The 17651-nt window shown below is 39.4% G+C and overlaps 1 protein-coding gene across 4 annotated transcripts in view; it reads right to left on the minus strand.

Annotated features, from left to right (window-relative positions):
• The window catches only part of PAK1 (p21 (RAC1) activated kinase 1), a 149997-nt gene that overhangs the window by 28687 nt on the left and 103659 nt on the right, over nt 1–17651 (minus strand). For all 4 annotated transcript variants that reach the window (XM_028115898.2, XM_028115897.2, XM_028115896.2 and 1 more), the window contains exons 5-7: nt 16054–16091; nt 3284–3400; nt 1514–1688 (exon numbers count right to left, since the gene is read on the minus strand). In XM_028115898.2, the coding sequence (XP_027971699.1) occupies nt 1514–1688; nt 3284–3400; nt 16054–16091 (330 nt within the window). The remainder of the gene's footprint in view (nt 1–1513; nt 1689–3283; nt 3401–16053; nt 16092–17651) is intronic.

Consider the following 17651-nt stretch of genomic DNA (forward strand, 5'->3'; position numbering starts at 1 on the left):
TTTCACAACTTGTACTCTAGAAATGGTGAAACTGAGGCCCACAGAAAAAAAAAGTTCCCCCCAAGGTCACACGTCAAACTGGTGTCAGAGCTAAGATTAGGAGTTTGGTTTTCAGTGTCCCAGTCCAGTGTGCTCTCCCTAACACCAATTACTAAGAGTTGATACTTTTCACATATATCTCATCTGATTTACAAGGAAGAGAGGTATTAACATCCCTATTTAAAAGATAAGCAAAAGGAGGCCTAGAGAACAGGACGAAATTGCCCAAGACCCAAGTCAGTGGCAGGGCTGGGGCTTCAACCCAAGTGCCCTTAACTCTCAGGCCAGTCTGCTTTTCATAATTCTATGTTCTAAGTATGATTGCTTTAAAACAAATCTGGTTCAGAGAAAAACACTATATATAGGAGTAAACAGATGGCTAGGTAAGTGGCTTTTCTTACTTCATCATTTCATAAGGGCTTTGGGCAAGGGCAACTTTTAAAAGAGTGTAATTATAAAAAATCAAACAAGAATCATCAGGAAGAAATTGAGAGCTGCTAAGCTAAAGAACCAGAAACCTAGGCTTTTGAGAGCAATGTTAGTTTGTGGATTTGGCCAAAACAGTCACATCAAATCCCCTTAGAAGCAAATAGGTACAAAAGGATAGATGAAAGGTCACATCAAATTTTTCCAAGCCCAAAGGTCAATCTAGTCCCTCCTTCTAATATGAATTCTCTTGCAGTTTACTGAAACACAGAAAGAAGCTACTCTAATATACCCCACTTCTGACCACTAAAGAAAGCAAAATGGAAGTTTCCACCTGAGAGCAAGAGGCAGCATGCTCTAATTACAGGAGCACAAGTTGGGCTCTGACCCCAGCCCTGTCACTTTCTGGCTGTGTGATCTCGGGCAGGGTATTTAGCATCCCTGAGCCTCAAATACCTTAACTGCAAGAAATGAAGATTATGATGTCTGTCTTCACAGGGTTAATATGAGCAATAAAGGAACCAAAAAAAAAAAAAATCAAGAAAATACCCTGCTTGTCCTTTGGTACACAGTACAGGCTCACAAAATGTTAGTTTCTCTTCCCTCTTTCCCTACAACCAAGATGGCAGACCAGTCTTTTCCTAAGTCAATGGCAAGCATCAATAATCACAGCAATCTTTCCTAGTAGGTATGGGCAAGGCCTCAGTCTTTTTCAACACAACATTCCAGACTACTCACTAGATAAAAGCTATTTTTCATCTCCATAACCCATGCCTAAGTTTGAGTGATGCCTAGCCCTCGAAGTATGCTATCCACTCTCCTCAATTCCCATCCTAACGTGATATCCAATCGTGGCTGCTTGAGACAGAGGAGGTGGGTGCAGGGGTAAGGTGAGAAGCACACCTTATATGGCTAAGGTAGCAAGCATAGCCAGCCAGCCACATAGACCAAGCCTAGGATCGGGATCCTTTTTTAGCAATGTTTTTCCATTTTTGTGCTCATTCAGTCACATACAAAAGGAAAGTTCAGAAAGCTACAAAGTGCTTACGTAATTTCTCCAAGATCTCCTCATCAGACATTTTAGGCTTCTTCTTCTGCTTCTCAGTATTCCGGGTCAGAGCATCTGGTGGAGTGGTATTATTCTCAGTAGGTGAAATAGGAGATGTAGCCGCATCCCGAGTTGGAGTAACAGGAAGCGGTTCTATCACAGACCGTGTGTATACCTGTATTGTTGGTGCAAGAATTTGGCAAGGCCAGTCTTTGTTAGCACACGGGACACTCGGGAGCCTCTTACACATGTCTGTGTTAGAATATCCACCGAAGAACAAATCCCAATAAACTCACCCCTTCTCCTAGGTCAAAATCTATGTTCCTCCTCCTCTGTGCCCAGGCCCATTCTCTGTGGGTGGAATGGCCTTCCTTGTTCTCACTATACACAACATAAATTAGGAATTAACAATGTCTTTTTAGGGCATCTGGGTGGCTCAGTTGTTAAGTGTCTGCCTTCGGCACAGGTCATGGTCCCGGGGTCCTGGGATCGAGTCCCACATGGGGCTCCCTGCTCAGCGGGAAGCCTGCTTCTCCCTCTGCTTGTGTTCCCTCTCTCACTGTGTCTCTCTCTGTCAAATAAATGAAATCTTAAAAAATAAATAAATAAATAAAACAATGCAAAACAATGTCTTTTTAGAAAGGAATGCTATGAAGATCAAATTTATTAATTCATTTCTTCACTCAGTATTTATTGTCTTTCTGATACCTGCCAGGAACTAAGCACTACCAATTCATATATATTTCCTCTATTTTTGAGAAGTTCATGGTTTAAAAGAACATGCTTGCAAGCTGAAAAAAGGCCGTATCAATGTGAGCTATCTTGGCAACTCCCCAATTTTGAAGCTCATTTTCGTTAAGGTGACTTTGTGACCTAAAGAAAGGGTGATTCCATAGATCCTGTTTGTAAGTTCCCATCCTAAACGATCATCTAAACCCCTTGAATTTCCCCCACAGCATGTCCTATAGTCAGTCAACCAACTTCTGCTTGAATACCTCCCTGAATGCTCTACTCCAAAGGCACTTTTTTTGTATTATCACAGAGTTTAAGCCCTAGATCATTCTTCCATTATAAAGCTCTTGTCATATAAAAAGCCCAAGCAAAGAAACACTAATATAGCATCATTTGATGAGAGGTCAGTGTTCAGTGATGCTAAATCAAGTAAAAGGCAAGAGGACCAGACTGTACAAAGTGAGGGCAGAGGGACTGTGGTTATTCTGAGATGCAAAAACCTCAGAGGAAGTTAAATAAAAATCACTGCCAATACCCAGCATCAAAATGCACTCCTGATGTCCAGCATATTAATAGCACTAATGTATTTATAAATTCCTTTGGGTCTTTCAGTATCACCAATGATTTTCTAAGAGGCAGAATGCTACACATTTAACAGGGAAGAAAAGATCTGCAGCAGACTAATTTGTTGCTTCCCAGGAGACTAGAATAATTTATGTTAGTCCTGCACTAAATAACATTAATTCTGTGTATCTTCCTGTCTTTGGAGAACAGGCTAAGTAAACTAGGGCTGAGTTAGCAGAAACACCAATTATCTAGGATACTTCAGGACTATCTGCAAACCAGTGATAAATATACCATTTCTTGTCTTTAATCACACAGAAAGTACTTTTCAGTCAAGGTGGTTCCGTGATTTCACTAGCTCCAAAATCCAAGGACCCCTACCAGAGTATTAAACCTCTAGGCCTCAGCACCAACCCCTCCCACCCCTGCAAGCTCTAATAAATCCCAAAGCTATCCACACCCCCACAGACTCACAGATTTTGTGTGCTCTGGGCGTGGAGCAATCACTGGAGGTGGGGTAGCATCATCATCATCATCTTCATCTTCTGAAACTGGTGGCACTGCAGGGGTCTCAGACACCGTCTTCACATTCTGTACAGCAGAGAAAAGCCAGTTTCATCAGGTCCAGCTTGACACGACGCTTAAACTACGAGGATCACCAATGCCCAAAAGATATCTCATCCTGACACCCCTCCTCAAACCCACATCATCCTCTAAACTCTCCACCTTTGTGTAGCCAGTCCCAGGAACTCGGTCAGCTTCCCTCTCTTCTTTTAGCCTCTACTATCCACTCAGTCCCTTGGGGGCTTCCTTCTCCTACCAACAGCCTAGTTGTGAATGGAGAAGCAAGCTTACAAATTCTCTATTTGCCTTCCCTAGTCCAAACTCTGAAGACAAACTCACAGTTCTTTCTTATTCATTCAATTTCACTCTCCACACTTAACAGGTAATAAAGTACAAAATGTGGAAAGACGATCAAAAGTTTGGAATTTTACAAAGTTTATCATTATAATTCCTTACTTCTTTCCAATATGGTAAATGGAGTCCAGACAGGCTTTTGCCTCTCCTTTTCCTTTCCTTACCAAAACCTACTGGACCCGTTATGTCATCAGGTACCCTTGCCTCAACCTGAAGATACAGAATATCAGGAGACCCTTGCCTCAAGAGGACAGTGAATTTCTCCCTGGACTGGATGCTATACATTTCACTAAGCTTTTGCCCTGTCTGAGAATGAACCTTATCACCACTACTAATTGAATCTGCCATAATCTCAGCAACTTGATTTCTCTACGCAAACTATAACAAACCTGGGCCAAATGCAGCAGGTGTTAGGGCAGGTCCACTCAAAAAAATATCATACCATTACTGTTTACCACACAGATTCAAGAGCCAGAGTAGCTCCAAAACATGAGATTTCTGACAGAGATTAAATGATTACAGCATAGGACCAGAGAGGCAATAGGGATCTTTTAATATATATTGGCATAATTCAACTGTTTTAGATATTTTCAGAGCACCCATTTTGTGCTCAGTAAGATACTGTGATGGATACTGTTGACAGAGGCACAAAGCTGAAAAAGACGGCCCTTGTCCTAAAGCAGCTCATCGTCTGGTATGGGAGACAGAGAGAGGGTGAACGCCCCTCCTGCCTGCCCTTGGGGGCCTCTGGAGAGAGGCAAGTCAGAAGTCAGAATGACAGTAGCTTAGTGAGGGAACTTACCTAGTGGAATATTAGACAAGAACTCCCGTTGGGAGACTGGTATTTACCACATTTGACATACTAAGAAAAGGAAAACTGGCAATCTTATAGATTCTAATAGGATCACTGGTGCAGGGCATAACTTAAAAACTGCCAGTGCCAGCTATATGTAAGCAAATAGCTTTGGTGACCATGGGCACTTAGTCTGTCCTCTTGGTCTCAAGTTCCAACAGTTGAGGAATGTGGACGAAGAGGAGCAGTATAATTTGAAGGGTGACTTTAATTAAGTCACTTCCAGTTCTAAAATCCAACAGAGGTCTTTCCCTGTCAAAGTACATATTTTGGTATTTTTCTGCTCTAATTTCTTTTCTCCCCACTAGTCCACCCAACAAAATTTAACTAGAAACCCAAAGTGGGAACAAAGTTACTCAGCAGCCTCTTCATAATCAGGTGGCCCTGGGGCTCCCCGATGTATACTGTAAACACAGTTTAACAGGTCTGTTTGCTTCCTAAAACTCTGCAGAAAAGGGGATTTCATCACTTTCCACTACAACACCTTTTGTTTTCCACAGGTGAGGGCTCTGAGTGGTAATATTAACAACTACTAGAATCAAGAGATATAAGGACATATCCCATATGTCCTTAGGCAAAGCTGTCCCACTCTAAGCCACAAGTTTCTCATCTATAAAATGGGGATAATGCCACCTCAAAGGGCCAATGGGGGATGAAATGAAGTGATGTGGGCATAAAAACACTTTGTAAATAAGTGCTAAGGAGCTAGAAAGATGCAAGGAATCGGTTAAGTTATCATTATGTCTAATAACCACAAACCTCTTTTTAAAAAAGCCAGTGACTTCAACTCATGTATTCATTCACGTGTACCAGGCTCTATTCTAGGCTCTGAGGCTATATTAAAGAACAAAATAGATACAGTCCCTGATCCTATGCTTGCATTTTAGAAGCAAATACAGTCAAAACTAATTACCAAAGTGCCAGGTAGTAATAAGATTTACACACGAGAGTAGTAATTGGTTAGGAGTGGGTAAATATTACTTTAGATAGAGTAGTCACGGAAAAGCGCTCTCTAATGAGAAGTCATATAAGCAGTGGCCTGAATGAATTGAGAGAACAAGCCAGGGGACTCTCTGGGAAAAGAATATTCATGGCACGTTGAAGAAGTACAAAGATCCTGAGATGCAAACATGCTTGGTGTGTTCCAATACTTCTGGGAGGCCTACTTATGTTGCTAAGAAACACTGATGATATAAAAACTGCTGAACTCTGGATAAAAGCAGTAGGAACCTCTGATGTTCTGGCTCAGAGCTGCTTCCGTCCATCCCACCCCAGCTCTGTCAGAGTGCGGGTTCTTCCAGGATGAGGCAGGCTCTAACGACATCATCCAAGAGGGCTCACTTTCATCTGGAGCAGTGGGCAATGCCCAGGCCTAGTGGTGCTCTCAGTGGAAATGACCTCCCAGAGGGGTTAGCAAAAGAGGCCAACTGCTCAGATCTGCTAGCCTGAGAATGTAGTCCTGGATAGGGCACACAAATTTCTGGCTGGGGCTGCTCAAAGGCACAGCTGACACAAGAGAGAACTCTCACTGGTCTTACAAGCTTAGCTGTGTGCATACACATTAACGATTCAAAAGAGCCAAGCAGAAAGTCAAAGCCGAAACAGACCTCAAAGAGATCTCAATAATTAACAGAATTAGAATAAAAATTGGCAAAGTTACAGAAAATTTGAACAATACTATCATTCAATTCAACCTGACTGACATATACAGGACATTCTACCCAAGATCTGCAGAAGACACATTCTTTTTAACCACATATAGATCATTCTTCAGGACAGACCATATGCTAGGCCACAAAATACATCACAATAAATTTAGAAGGATTAAAAACACATAAAATGTATTCTTTGACACCATGGAATTAAATTAGAGATCAACAACAGGAAAGACATTTCTACAAAGACATAAACAAATGGCCAATAAACACATGAAAAGACGCTCAACATCATTACCCACCGAGAAATGCAGACCAAAACCACAATGAGATACCACTTCACGTCCACTAAAATGGCTATAATCAAAAAACAGAGAATAACAGATGTGGGGGAAGATACAGAGAAATTGGAACCCTCCAAATTGCTTGTAGGAGTGTAAAATGGTGCAGCCACGGTGGAAAACAGCCTGGCAGTTCCTCAGAAGGTTCAACATAGAACTACCATATGACCTAGCAATTCCACTCCTGGGTATATACCCAAGAGAAGTGAAAATATACAGCCACACAAAATTCATACATGAATGAGCATTATTTATAGCCAAAAAGTAGAAACAACCGAAATGCCCATCAACTGATGAATGGATTAAAAACAGTGTATCAGGAGTGCCTGGGTGACTCAGATGGTTAAGCATCTGACTTCGGCTCAGGTCATGATCCTGGGGTCCTGGGATTAAGCCCTGTGCTGGGCTCCCTGCTCAGCAGGGAGTCTGCTTCTCCCTCTCCCTCTACCTGCCCCCTCACCCCCACTCATGCTGTTGCTTTTTCTCTGTCTCAAATGAATAAATTAAAAATCTTTTTTAAAAATGTAGTATATCGGGTGCCTCGGTGGCTCAGTCGTTAAGCGTCTGCCTTCGGCTCAGGTCATGATCCCCGGGTCCTGGGACTGAGCCCCACATCGGGCTCCCTGCTCAGCCAGGAGCCTGCTTCTCCCTCTCCCACTCCCCCGCTTGTGTTCCCTCTTTTGCGGTGTCTCTCTCTGTTAAATAAATAAATAAAATCTTTAAAAAAAAATGTAGTATATCAATACAATGGAATATTAGGATATAAAAAGGAATGAAGTACTGACACATGTTACAACATGGATGAAACTTGCAAACTTTATGCTAAGCAAAAAACTAGACACACTTTGCATGAACATTTATATAAAATGTCGAGAAGGACAAATTTGAACAGACAGAAAGAAGATCAGTGGTATTCTAGGGCTGGGCATGGGAGTTTGAATGAACTGTTAAAGGAAATAAGGGAACTTTTCAAGGTGATGAGAATGCTCTAAAAGGAGACTGTGGTGATGGCTGAACAAGCCTAACATTTAATAAAACCACTGCATTGTATCCTTTGGATAAATATGTAGGTATACAAACATCGTGATTCCAAGAGGCACATGTACCCTAAAGTTTATAGAAGCAATGTCCAAAATATGAAAGAGCCCAGATGTCCACTGATGGATGGATAAAGAAGATGTGGCATACATATACAATGGAATATTACTCAGCCATCAAAAAGAATGAAATCTTGCTGTTTGCGACGACAGCAAGATGGAACTAGAGGGTATTATGCTAAGTGAAATAAGTCAGCCAGAGAAAGAAATATACTGTATGATTTCACTCATACATGGAATTTAAGAAACAAAACAGATGAACATAGGAGAAGGGAAGGAAAAATAAAATAAGATGAAAACAGAAAGGGATACAAACCATGAGAGATTCTTAACTATAGGAAACAAACTGAGGGTTGCTGGAGGGGAGGTGGGTGGGGGGATGGGGTGACCGGCATTAAGGAGGGCACGTGAGGTAATGAGCATTGGGGCTCTATGCAACTAATGAATCACGAAATTCTACCCCTGAAACTAATAAAATATAGTATATGTTAATTAAATTGAATTTAATTTAAAAAAAACTTGCATTGTACAATCAGTATGGGTGAATTTCATGGTATGTAAATAATGCCTCAATAAAGCTGCTTATAAAAACTTTATATGTAAAATAAATAGGTTCTCATTATAAATTTTAAACAATGTAGAAATATAAGGAGTTAAAAGTGAAGAGTCCACAGGAATGAATGCTTGGTAAAGATGGCAAATTGAACATAGGCATCTACATCTTGAAATCTCACTAGAGCCATAATAGAAACGGTCTTTTTAAGGAATTAAACCCCAAAGAATGAGGAGAACAGGAGAGAAGGCAAGAACAGCAAAAAAAAAAAAAAAAAAAAAAAAAAGAGCCAATGATGGATGAGCAGTAACTGATTCAAGGAGGCTTAATTCAAAGCTAAAAACCAATCCATTTATCTATGCAGCAGCATCCTCAAAAGGCACAGGAACTGGTAGCACCATATACTTCTGAAACTGGAGATGAAGTGCAGGGGAAAGGGAGAGTCCTAAAGGCAGATTCAGTGACAGTTATGTAAGATGCAGTTAGATCCCTAAATCTCTTGCCCTACTCTATACCACTGAGCGGCTGCCCTCCCCATCCTAGCAGAAAACTGGAGGTCTAGTCTCTGGAAGGTAAAATACATCATTTTTGGATTAGGGATGTTAGGCACAGTCAAATGTAAGAGTATCATATTAAAAACAGGGTAATTAAGAGAATATACTGAATGCTGAGACACCCATCCTTCTTCCCTTTCTAGGCTCCTAGAATACTAGGAGTCAAACTCTTATTCTCAACGCAGAAGATTAGAAGATCCTTCTCTGGATCTCACCAGCCTAAGTTCTAAAGATAAAACACAGGAGGTTTCACCAAATGGTCCAAGCTGCATTATTCTATAGCGATACAAACAAAATACTAGATTATAGCAATGACTGCACAACTCTAAAAATTTATTAAATTACTTTTAAAAGCATACATTTTACAACTGTATACTTACAATTCAATGCCACAACCAATGAGCTTAAAATCCTATTAAGGACTTTAGTATCCCAATCATAAATATGGGCATATCCCCAAGGATTACCAAATATCCATCCATGGCATACCTCTAACATAAAAGGAGGAAACCAAAATGAATGGGGAAAAAGGACACCTAGAAAAAACAAACTAGACAGGGAGAAGAAAACAAAACAAAAAAAAAGCCTATCATTCATCTCAGGGATATGCACAGATACCAATTCTGGAAACAAAAATAGGATACCCTAATTTTTAAAAAAAATGAAAATAAAAGAGCTCTTGGAAATTCAGCATGAAAACAGAAATTAAAAATTCAATAGAAAACAGAAATTAGAAATTCAATAGGGGCGCCTGGGTGGCTCAGTTGTTAAGCATCTGCCTTCAGCTCAGGTCATGATCCCAGGGTCCTGGACTGAGCCCTGCATCAGGCCTGCTTCTCCCTCTCCCAATCCCCCTGACTGTGTTCCCTCTTGTGCTGTGTTTCTCTCTGTCAAAATAAATAAATAAAATCTTTTAAAAAAATTCAATAGACAGATTGAAAGATGAAGTTGGGAAGTCTCCCAAAAGCAGAACAAAAATCAAGGCAAGAGAAATAGTGAAAATATAAGAAAAATGGAGAAATCAGCCCAGGAGGTCCAAAATCTAAATAATAGGAGTTCCAGAAAGAGGAAGCAAAGAAATCATCAAAGAAATAAGTCAAGCAAATTTCCTAGAACTGAAGGCTTGAATTTCCAAGGTTTAAAGAGTCCACAAATCTCCTTGCAAAATAAATACATGAATATAAGGATATAAACATGAAATTTCAAAGCCATGGTGACAAAGAAGATGCCACAAGCTTTTCAGGTGAAAAAAAAATAGGTCAGATACAAAGAAGCAGGAATAAAATAACTTCAGACATCAATAGCCAATGCTGAATGCTAGATGACAAAAGTGCAATATTTTCCAAATACTGATGGAAAATTGTTTTCAATCTAGAACTCCAGACTCAGCCAAAGAATCAATCAAATCTGAGGGCAGAACAGACATGCTCCATTTCAAGACTTGGAAGGCATTAAAATATTTATTTCCCATTTACTTTCTCACAGCTACTGGAAGATGAGCTCCACCAAACTACAAAAGTAAACCAAAAATGAGGAAGGCACAACACAAAGAAAACAGCAACGCCAACAAAGAAATGCAAAGGGATCGGCAAGACAATGGTTAAGAGAGATCCCAGGACAACAACTGTTAATTACAAGCAGTCTAATCCTATTTGACTTTTTCATCTAATCCTTGGGTAAAAATAATTTTTAAGGGAATATTTTTAATCACCATCAACTCGCCTAACAGATAATTACTGCCATTATTTGTTAGCCTGTCAGAGATTATCTGTGGGTGGTCAATCTGTATCTTCGTATGTCTTCATTTTGACCTCATGCATTCTTGAATGTTAGTTTGATGAGGCACAGAATTCTTGGTTCTAAATAATTTTTCTCATACCTCTGAAGATACTGCTCTTCTGCCCACTATTGCTAATGAGGAACATTAGGTGTATATTCTCTTTGAAAGGACTGAAGATCTTTCTCTTTATCCGTGGGTCTCTGCAGTTACCTGACTTGATAACCGGTATGCCCTTTCATCTGAAGAGTCATGCTTTTCTTTAACTGAGGGATTTTTCTTCTATTATTCCTTTGATTATTTTTTCCACTTTAGTGCCCCAGTTCTCTAATTCTTTTTGAATCTCCTTAAGTAAACCCCTGTGTCCCTTATTCCCCTATTTTCCCACTGTTTTTATATTTTGTGTCATATTATTCACTCTTATATGCATTTTTTAATCCTTCCGAATTTATTTCTTTAATCACATTTTTCATTTCTAAGAAATCTTTTTCATCCTCTGGTCTAAGAGCAGTTATGTTTTTGTGGAGGCTACATCACATAAAGCCACTGTAAATATATTATATATTTTTAAAGGGGCGCCTGGGTGGCTCAGTCGTTAAGCATCTGCCTTCGGCTCAGGTCATGATCCCAGGGTCCTGGGAACGAGCCCCACGTCGGGCTCCCTGCTTGGCAGGAAGCCTGCTTCTCCCTCTCCCACTCCCCCTGCTTGTGTTCCCTCTCTCGCTGTCTCTCTCTCTCTGTGTCAAATAAATAAATAAAATCTTTAAAAAAAAATTCTTTGAATTATCTATTTGCTCTGGGGTCAATTTTACTTTTTTTATCTGATCCTTCTCTTTAATGCTTATCTAAATACTTGAGGATTCTGGGCTATCCATTCATACTTCTAAGTGTAGAACTAGATTGATTAGTGTATATAAGTAGCATGAGCTTCTTCTGCAGTTGTGTCTGCTTCTCCACTGTCCCCTCTTCTGAATGGGAGGTCTAATGAAGTCTATATGTGAGTTATGGAGTCTGTATGTGGTTGATTGCAGGCATCAACTTTAGGGCACGTTGACATAGAAGAACATGTAGGGTTGAGATTCCTTTCCTTCCAGTTACCAAAAGTATGAGAAATTTATTCTTGGGATGGAGAAATTTAATGTCTTTTCTTCCACTGCAGACCTACTCTTCCTCTTCTCCTTCTTCATACCTGTTGTAGAGATCTGTAGTTAACTCAGGTTCTGCTCTGCTTCTCTCTCAAGCACCTATACCTACAGCACGAGTTCTCAAGTAGGCAGTTCACTTTCTTTAGAAAATTATCTAGCTTAAGCTTAGAATCAAAATTCTGCTACCTTTTGCTCACTGTAAGATGAAGACTGCCCTTGCTGTCTCAATGCAGAATTTTAAATAATTTACCCCTGAAGATGATCCAGGACTCTTTTCTGCTTCTTATTATATACTCTCTCAGCTACTCTTATCTTCCCAGGAGTTTTCTCTTCCACATATTTTAAGCTGTGGTTTCTTCTGTTCTCATCAATCTGATCTTTGCTTTGTATCTTCTATGAATTTCTGACAATGGTTTATCTATGTCCTGTTTTTGTTTTGGACCACTGCTTTGTATTTTTTTAAATAGATCTTTTCTGAAATTAAGAAATTTGGGATAGCAAGAGAGATACAGATATGAATTCATTCTAGTACCCTGATCCAATTTCCAGAGGAATCTTTCTAAAACGTGAGTTTAGACTAAAATGTGTGAGTTTGTTTCTCCACTGTTCCCTGTCCTGAGCTGTATCAATCTCCTATATAAAAGATTTGCTTAGCTCCAGCACACAGTTCTGTGTCTTTGGCTTGACATGATGGATCCTTAACTTGGTTTTTGTGCATGTTATCTCAGACAAGAAAGCATTTCCCTTTTATCTGCCTGGTATCATTACTTGTGTTTACCTGACAAGATATTATGAATCCCTGTTTACACGTTCTGATTCCTCACTCAGTTGTTAAATCAAGAACAAAGACCTTTACCAGTCTCTGATTCCCCAACACTCAAAGAACCTATCACATAACAGCTGTTCATTTTATAAATGAGAATTCAGGCACTAAAATGCTATAGAATCTGAGAGCCAGACCTCAAGCCAATAAGCCATAAGTAACAGAATTTTAGAGCTAGAAGGAATCTTAAAGATCATGTTTTTTAAATGAACAAATCATTAGGACCAACAACTCTGAAAACTTCCCTGCACTACCAGGCAGAAGAAATCACTCTATCAAATATGACCCCCATCACACATTATTCATACCTCTCTTGCAGCCCTCATTCCTCTAGTCTGATGTTAATTTTTTTCCTCAAGGACTAAGATAGTGCATATTCATTTTTGTTTCACCAACACCTGGGTACAAAGAAGGTGCTAAGTAAGTATTTATAGTATGAATGAATAAATGAATGCTTAGGAATATGGAATTTTGTACTGGTTTCTACTACTAATTTATTCAAGGATAGAGAGCAAGTCACTCAATCTCTGAATCTCAATTTCTTAATCTGTGTTATGGGAATAACAATCCCATCCAATTATTTCACAAATCAAGTAGGATGATCTGTATGAAAGCAATATGGAAAATAATGATATGCTACCACAATGCAAACCATAATCCCCCAGGTAAAACTAGTAAGGAAATATAGAATACTGAACCACAGGGGAAAATGTTATGAATTAGGGAATAAAATGTCCTTGATAGCCTGAGTGGTTTTAACTGTAGACACTGAGCCAGGTTTTTACCAAGCAGGTGTTATCCTCTCTGCCATATGGCATGAGCCCCAGGGCTCCTCCTCCTCCTGAACGAACATAGCTATGGCTTTACTGTAGTCTCCTTTATAACACCTCTCTGACATCATCTTTCTCAGTTCCCTGCCACAGTGAAAAGTATCCTGGACTAGGACTCAGAAGACCCTAGTTCTAATCTGGTTCTGCCACCATCACTAATTATGAGTCTTCAAGAAAGTCTGTTTTCTACCTGTGAAATGGGAATGGATAATGCTTTCTTCACAAGGTAACTGTGAGGACTAACCATACTAACCATAAATAGTTATTAGCATGGTGCCTGGCATACATTGACACCTCAATAAATGATAGCTGTCCCTCCTGTAAAAGCATAAACACATTTGAGCCACAAAGCACTGCTCAGCTTTGTTTAGACTCCTTCTTCAATAATTTACTGTTCAATAGTGGGGAGAAACTCCCAAAGATCGGAACACTTACAAATTTTTTCCCTCCTTTAATTACATCTCTTTCATTTGATGAAAGAATGAACCAGGAGAAAGCAATGCAGACTGGGAACCAGATACCTATTGCCATTATCCCATCTCTATTTCAGTGTTATTATCCCTAAAACAAGGATAATAACCCACCTCATTCAACTCCTGTGAAGATTAAAAGACCTAGCGAATAAGAAAGGACTCAGTATGTTACAAAGGCCCTGGACATGTGAACATTTTTTATGATTGATAGGAATGTAAATAACTCAAAGTAAACCAATCCCTATGGCTGGAAGCATGGATTAAGGTATTCTGTTGGTGACTCAGTATTGTGTTAGAACTTACCATTTCCCTGTTTAAAATTCTTTAATAGCTTCTCATTACCTTTAAGATAAGGATAAAACTTCTACATGATCTGACCTGCCACCATTCCTCCTCATCACCCACCTCTCGTCCATTCACACTTCACATTCCAATCATAACAACCTACTTGCAGATCCCTATAAAAGCATACCTTGTGAACCTCCTTGTCTTTGCACATGCTATTTATTTTCTCTTTGTCTCGAATATCCTCATGTCTCCTTAATTCTTGCCCTAGATAACAAACTCAACTCAGATCTACCATCAAGAAGTTTTCTCTTATACATCCAACCTTTTATTCAGTAAATGGTTATCTGCCAGATGCCATGGATATAGCAATTAACAAGTCAGACATAGCCCCTGGCTTCATGAAGTTTTAGCACACTGTACTGTAACCACTTGTGCCTTCATGTTGCCCATAAGACTGGGAGACTCTTAGGAGTTGGGACAATGTCTGAGTCATTTCCATACTGTCATTTCGGGGTTCTGTAAAAATTTAATAAATCAATATGACAAAACCACGTTTGTACAACAGAAAGCATCAGGTGTAAGGAAAGAATTGCAGTATTCTCTTATACATATCAAAGCTTACTATTTAAAAGACCCTTTCAAACATCAACATCTCATTTTATCTGCTCTGAAAAAGGGAATTTGTAAGTTGAGAGGGCAGAGACCTTTGCAGTCATCTAGCTTTTTTTAAATTTTAATTCCAGTATAGGTAATATCCAGTGTTCTATTAGTTCTAGGTGTACAATATAGTGATGGAGCAACTCTATGCATTACACAGTGATCACCACAAGTGCCCTCCCTAATTCCCAACCCCTATTTCACCCATCCCTCCATCTCTCCTCAGGTAACCATCAGTTTGTTCTCTATAATTAAGAGAACTTGGTTTCTCTCTTCTTTCTCCTTTGTTCATTTGTTTTGTTTCTTAAATGCCACACGCAAGTGAAATCATATGGTATTTGTCTTTGTCTGACTTATTTCACTTAGCATGATACTTTCTAGCACCACCCATGTTGTGGCAAGTGGCAAGATTTTATTCTTTTTTATGGCTGAATAATATTCCACTATATATAAATATAGAAAATATATTAAAAAATAAATACACACACACAAATACACACACACAAACACACACACACTTCTTCTTTATCAGTTCACCTATCAATGGACCCTTGGGCGGCTTCCATAATTTGGCTATCGTAAATAATGCTGCTATAAACATAGGGGTGCATATATCCTTTTGAATTTATGTTTTTGTATTCTTTGGGTAAATACCCAGCAGTGGAATTACTGGATTGTAGGGTAGTTCTATTTTTAAAGTTTTGAGGATGGGGTAATCTAGCTTTACTTTCCAGCCAATTCATCAGTGATTCCTATAATACGCCTTCAAGTAACAGGGCATTCACTACAGTGTCATAGAACAGAATGAATGACCCTAAATGAATAGAATCTGCTCCCTTCAACAACTAGTCCTAATTCTGGTTTTGTAGACCCTACCAACAAAAAAGAGGGAATTCTCTTCTAAATTCGGGTATTTGAAGACATGTCCAGGTAAGGGAAAGTGTATCATCCTATTTTATTGATAAAAGAACTAAAGTTCAGAAAAGCAAATTGGCTTGCCCAAGGTTCAAAGCTACAAATGAAAACCTGAGTCTAGACGTCAGTTCTGGTTCCAAGGTTAGGATATCTGGAACACTAAAAAATTAAATCCAGAAGGGATACCTACTGTTTATTAAGTCCAATTCCTTTACTGTATAGATAAGAACTATGAGGGCCGGCGGGTGGGGGGCATGAAGTGACCAAGATGAGTGTCTCCCAGTCCAGGCTCTGCATCTACCACACTGTCTTGATCCCTACCTACCAGGCCTGCCTGTATCAGAATAAAGAAAATAAAGACTTACCAAAGTATTAGAAGAATTATAATCCTCAGCTGATTTATCTGCAAAGGGAAAAAGACAAGGGACTCAGTCAGTAAATAATTACAATTAATCCATTCTTGAGAGCTAAGGAAGCCTATCCAGTCAAGCACTTGCCAGGCTCAAAGAAAAATAATAATATTACTGGTACTATGGGCCTGACACCACACTAGAGCACATTATACACATTACCTCCTTTAATCCTCACTACAGCTCTGAATACTATTATTATGTCTACTTTTATAGATTTGGAAACAGGTTCAGAGAAGTTAAGTAATTTGCCCAGGGTACACACAGGTTAAACAGGAGTCAACATTTGAATCCTGGTCTAATGCTAAATACTATGACAGAACTGTATCCACATCATCAACTATATCATCATCAGGTCTCAATGGTCAAGGAAATTTCTTCTCCCTAAGAGAAAGGGAAAGAATTCATGTCGTGACCTATCCATGACAAATCATGACCAGCTTGTGGCTTCAGCTTTTAAAAAAGGATCTTTCTACATCCACGTCTATTTCCTAGAGGGAAAGAAAATTTGAGGTTTAGGAAAAGAGAAGCATTAATCATGTCAAGTCTAACTTAAGGCAGGGTCTTATTTCTAAGAATAGATTCAAACTTCCTCATGAGGCAATTATCACATTTCATCGATTTTGAAATATGTATTTTTTCACATTAACATCTCTGAAAGAGAAATGTGTCCTACAACCAAAAGCATTTCATGGTTTAATTGGCAACTTTTTCTTCTTTAGTGGTATATAAAATAATGGTGCAGCTTACAATTAATGATATCTTATATTTAATAAAATATGAAACACAGACTCAATGGAGATCTTAGCAAGAAAATAAGTTTAAAAGCCAAATACCATGTTTGGTTTTATACTTTAATTCCTACAGACCTAAGAAGAAACTGACTTCGCCAGTTCAACACCAATGGAATTAAGGAGGAGAAATGTATTCTACCAAATCCAACATATTCCTCACCAAGAACCAAGTCCAGAGAATGTCCAAGATCCCAATTCCATCATATAAGAAAGTGTCAGGTACAGCTTCTTTGATCCTACGACAAATCATGAACCCACAAGCTGTGACAATATATTCTTAAAAAAAACCCTGAATAGCCAGCTGTACCCTGGAGAAATTAATTCAGGATATACTTTAAACATAATTCCATCACATATCAGTTGATTTACCCTGAGTAAGTCACTCAGTTTCTCTAAGCCTAATTAATTTCTCCAAGTCTGTGAAATAGGGATAATAGTCCTTGCCATACCAACCCCCCAACGCTGTCATGAGGATCAATGAGATAACTCATGTGCAAGCATACAAATTGAGGTAGTATTCTCAGAATCAATAGTATGAGAAGAAGGGAAACAGGAAAAGGAGAGAGATGGCATGAAAAATAAACTGTGCAAGGGGTGCCTGGGTGGCTCAATCAGTTAAGCGTCTGCCTTAGGCTCAGGTCCTGATACCAGGGTCCTGCAATTGAGCCCTGTGTCAGAGGACTCCCTGCTCAGAGGGAAGTCTGCTTTTCCCTCTCCCTCTGCTTCCCTCTCCCTCTGCCTCCCCCTCCTTCTGCCTGC

This window comes from Eumetopias jubatus, unplaced genomic scaffold (assembly GCF_037043125.1).
Source record: "Eumetopias jubatus isolate StellerSeaLion01/CBP00866 unplaced genomic scaffold, mEumJub1_p1.0 scaffold_13, whole genome shotgun sequence".
NCBI classification, from domain to species: domain Eukaryota; kingdom Metazoa; phylum Chordata; class Mammalia; order Carnivora; family Otariidae; genus Eumetopias; species Eumetopias jubatus.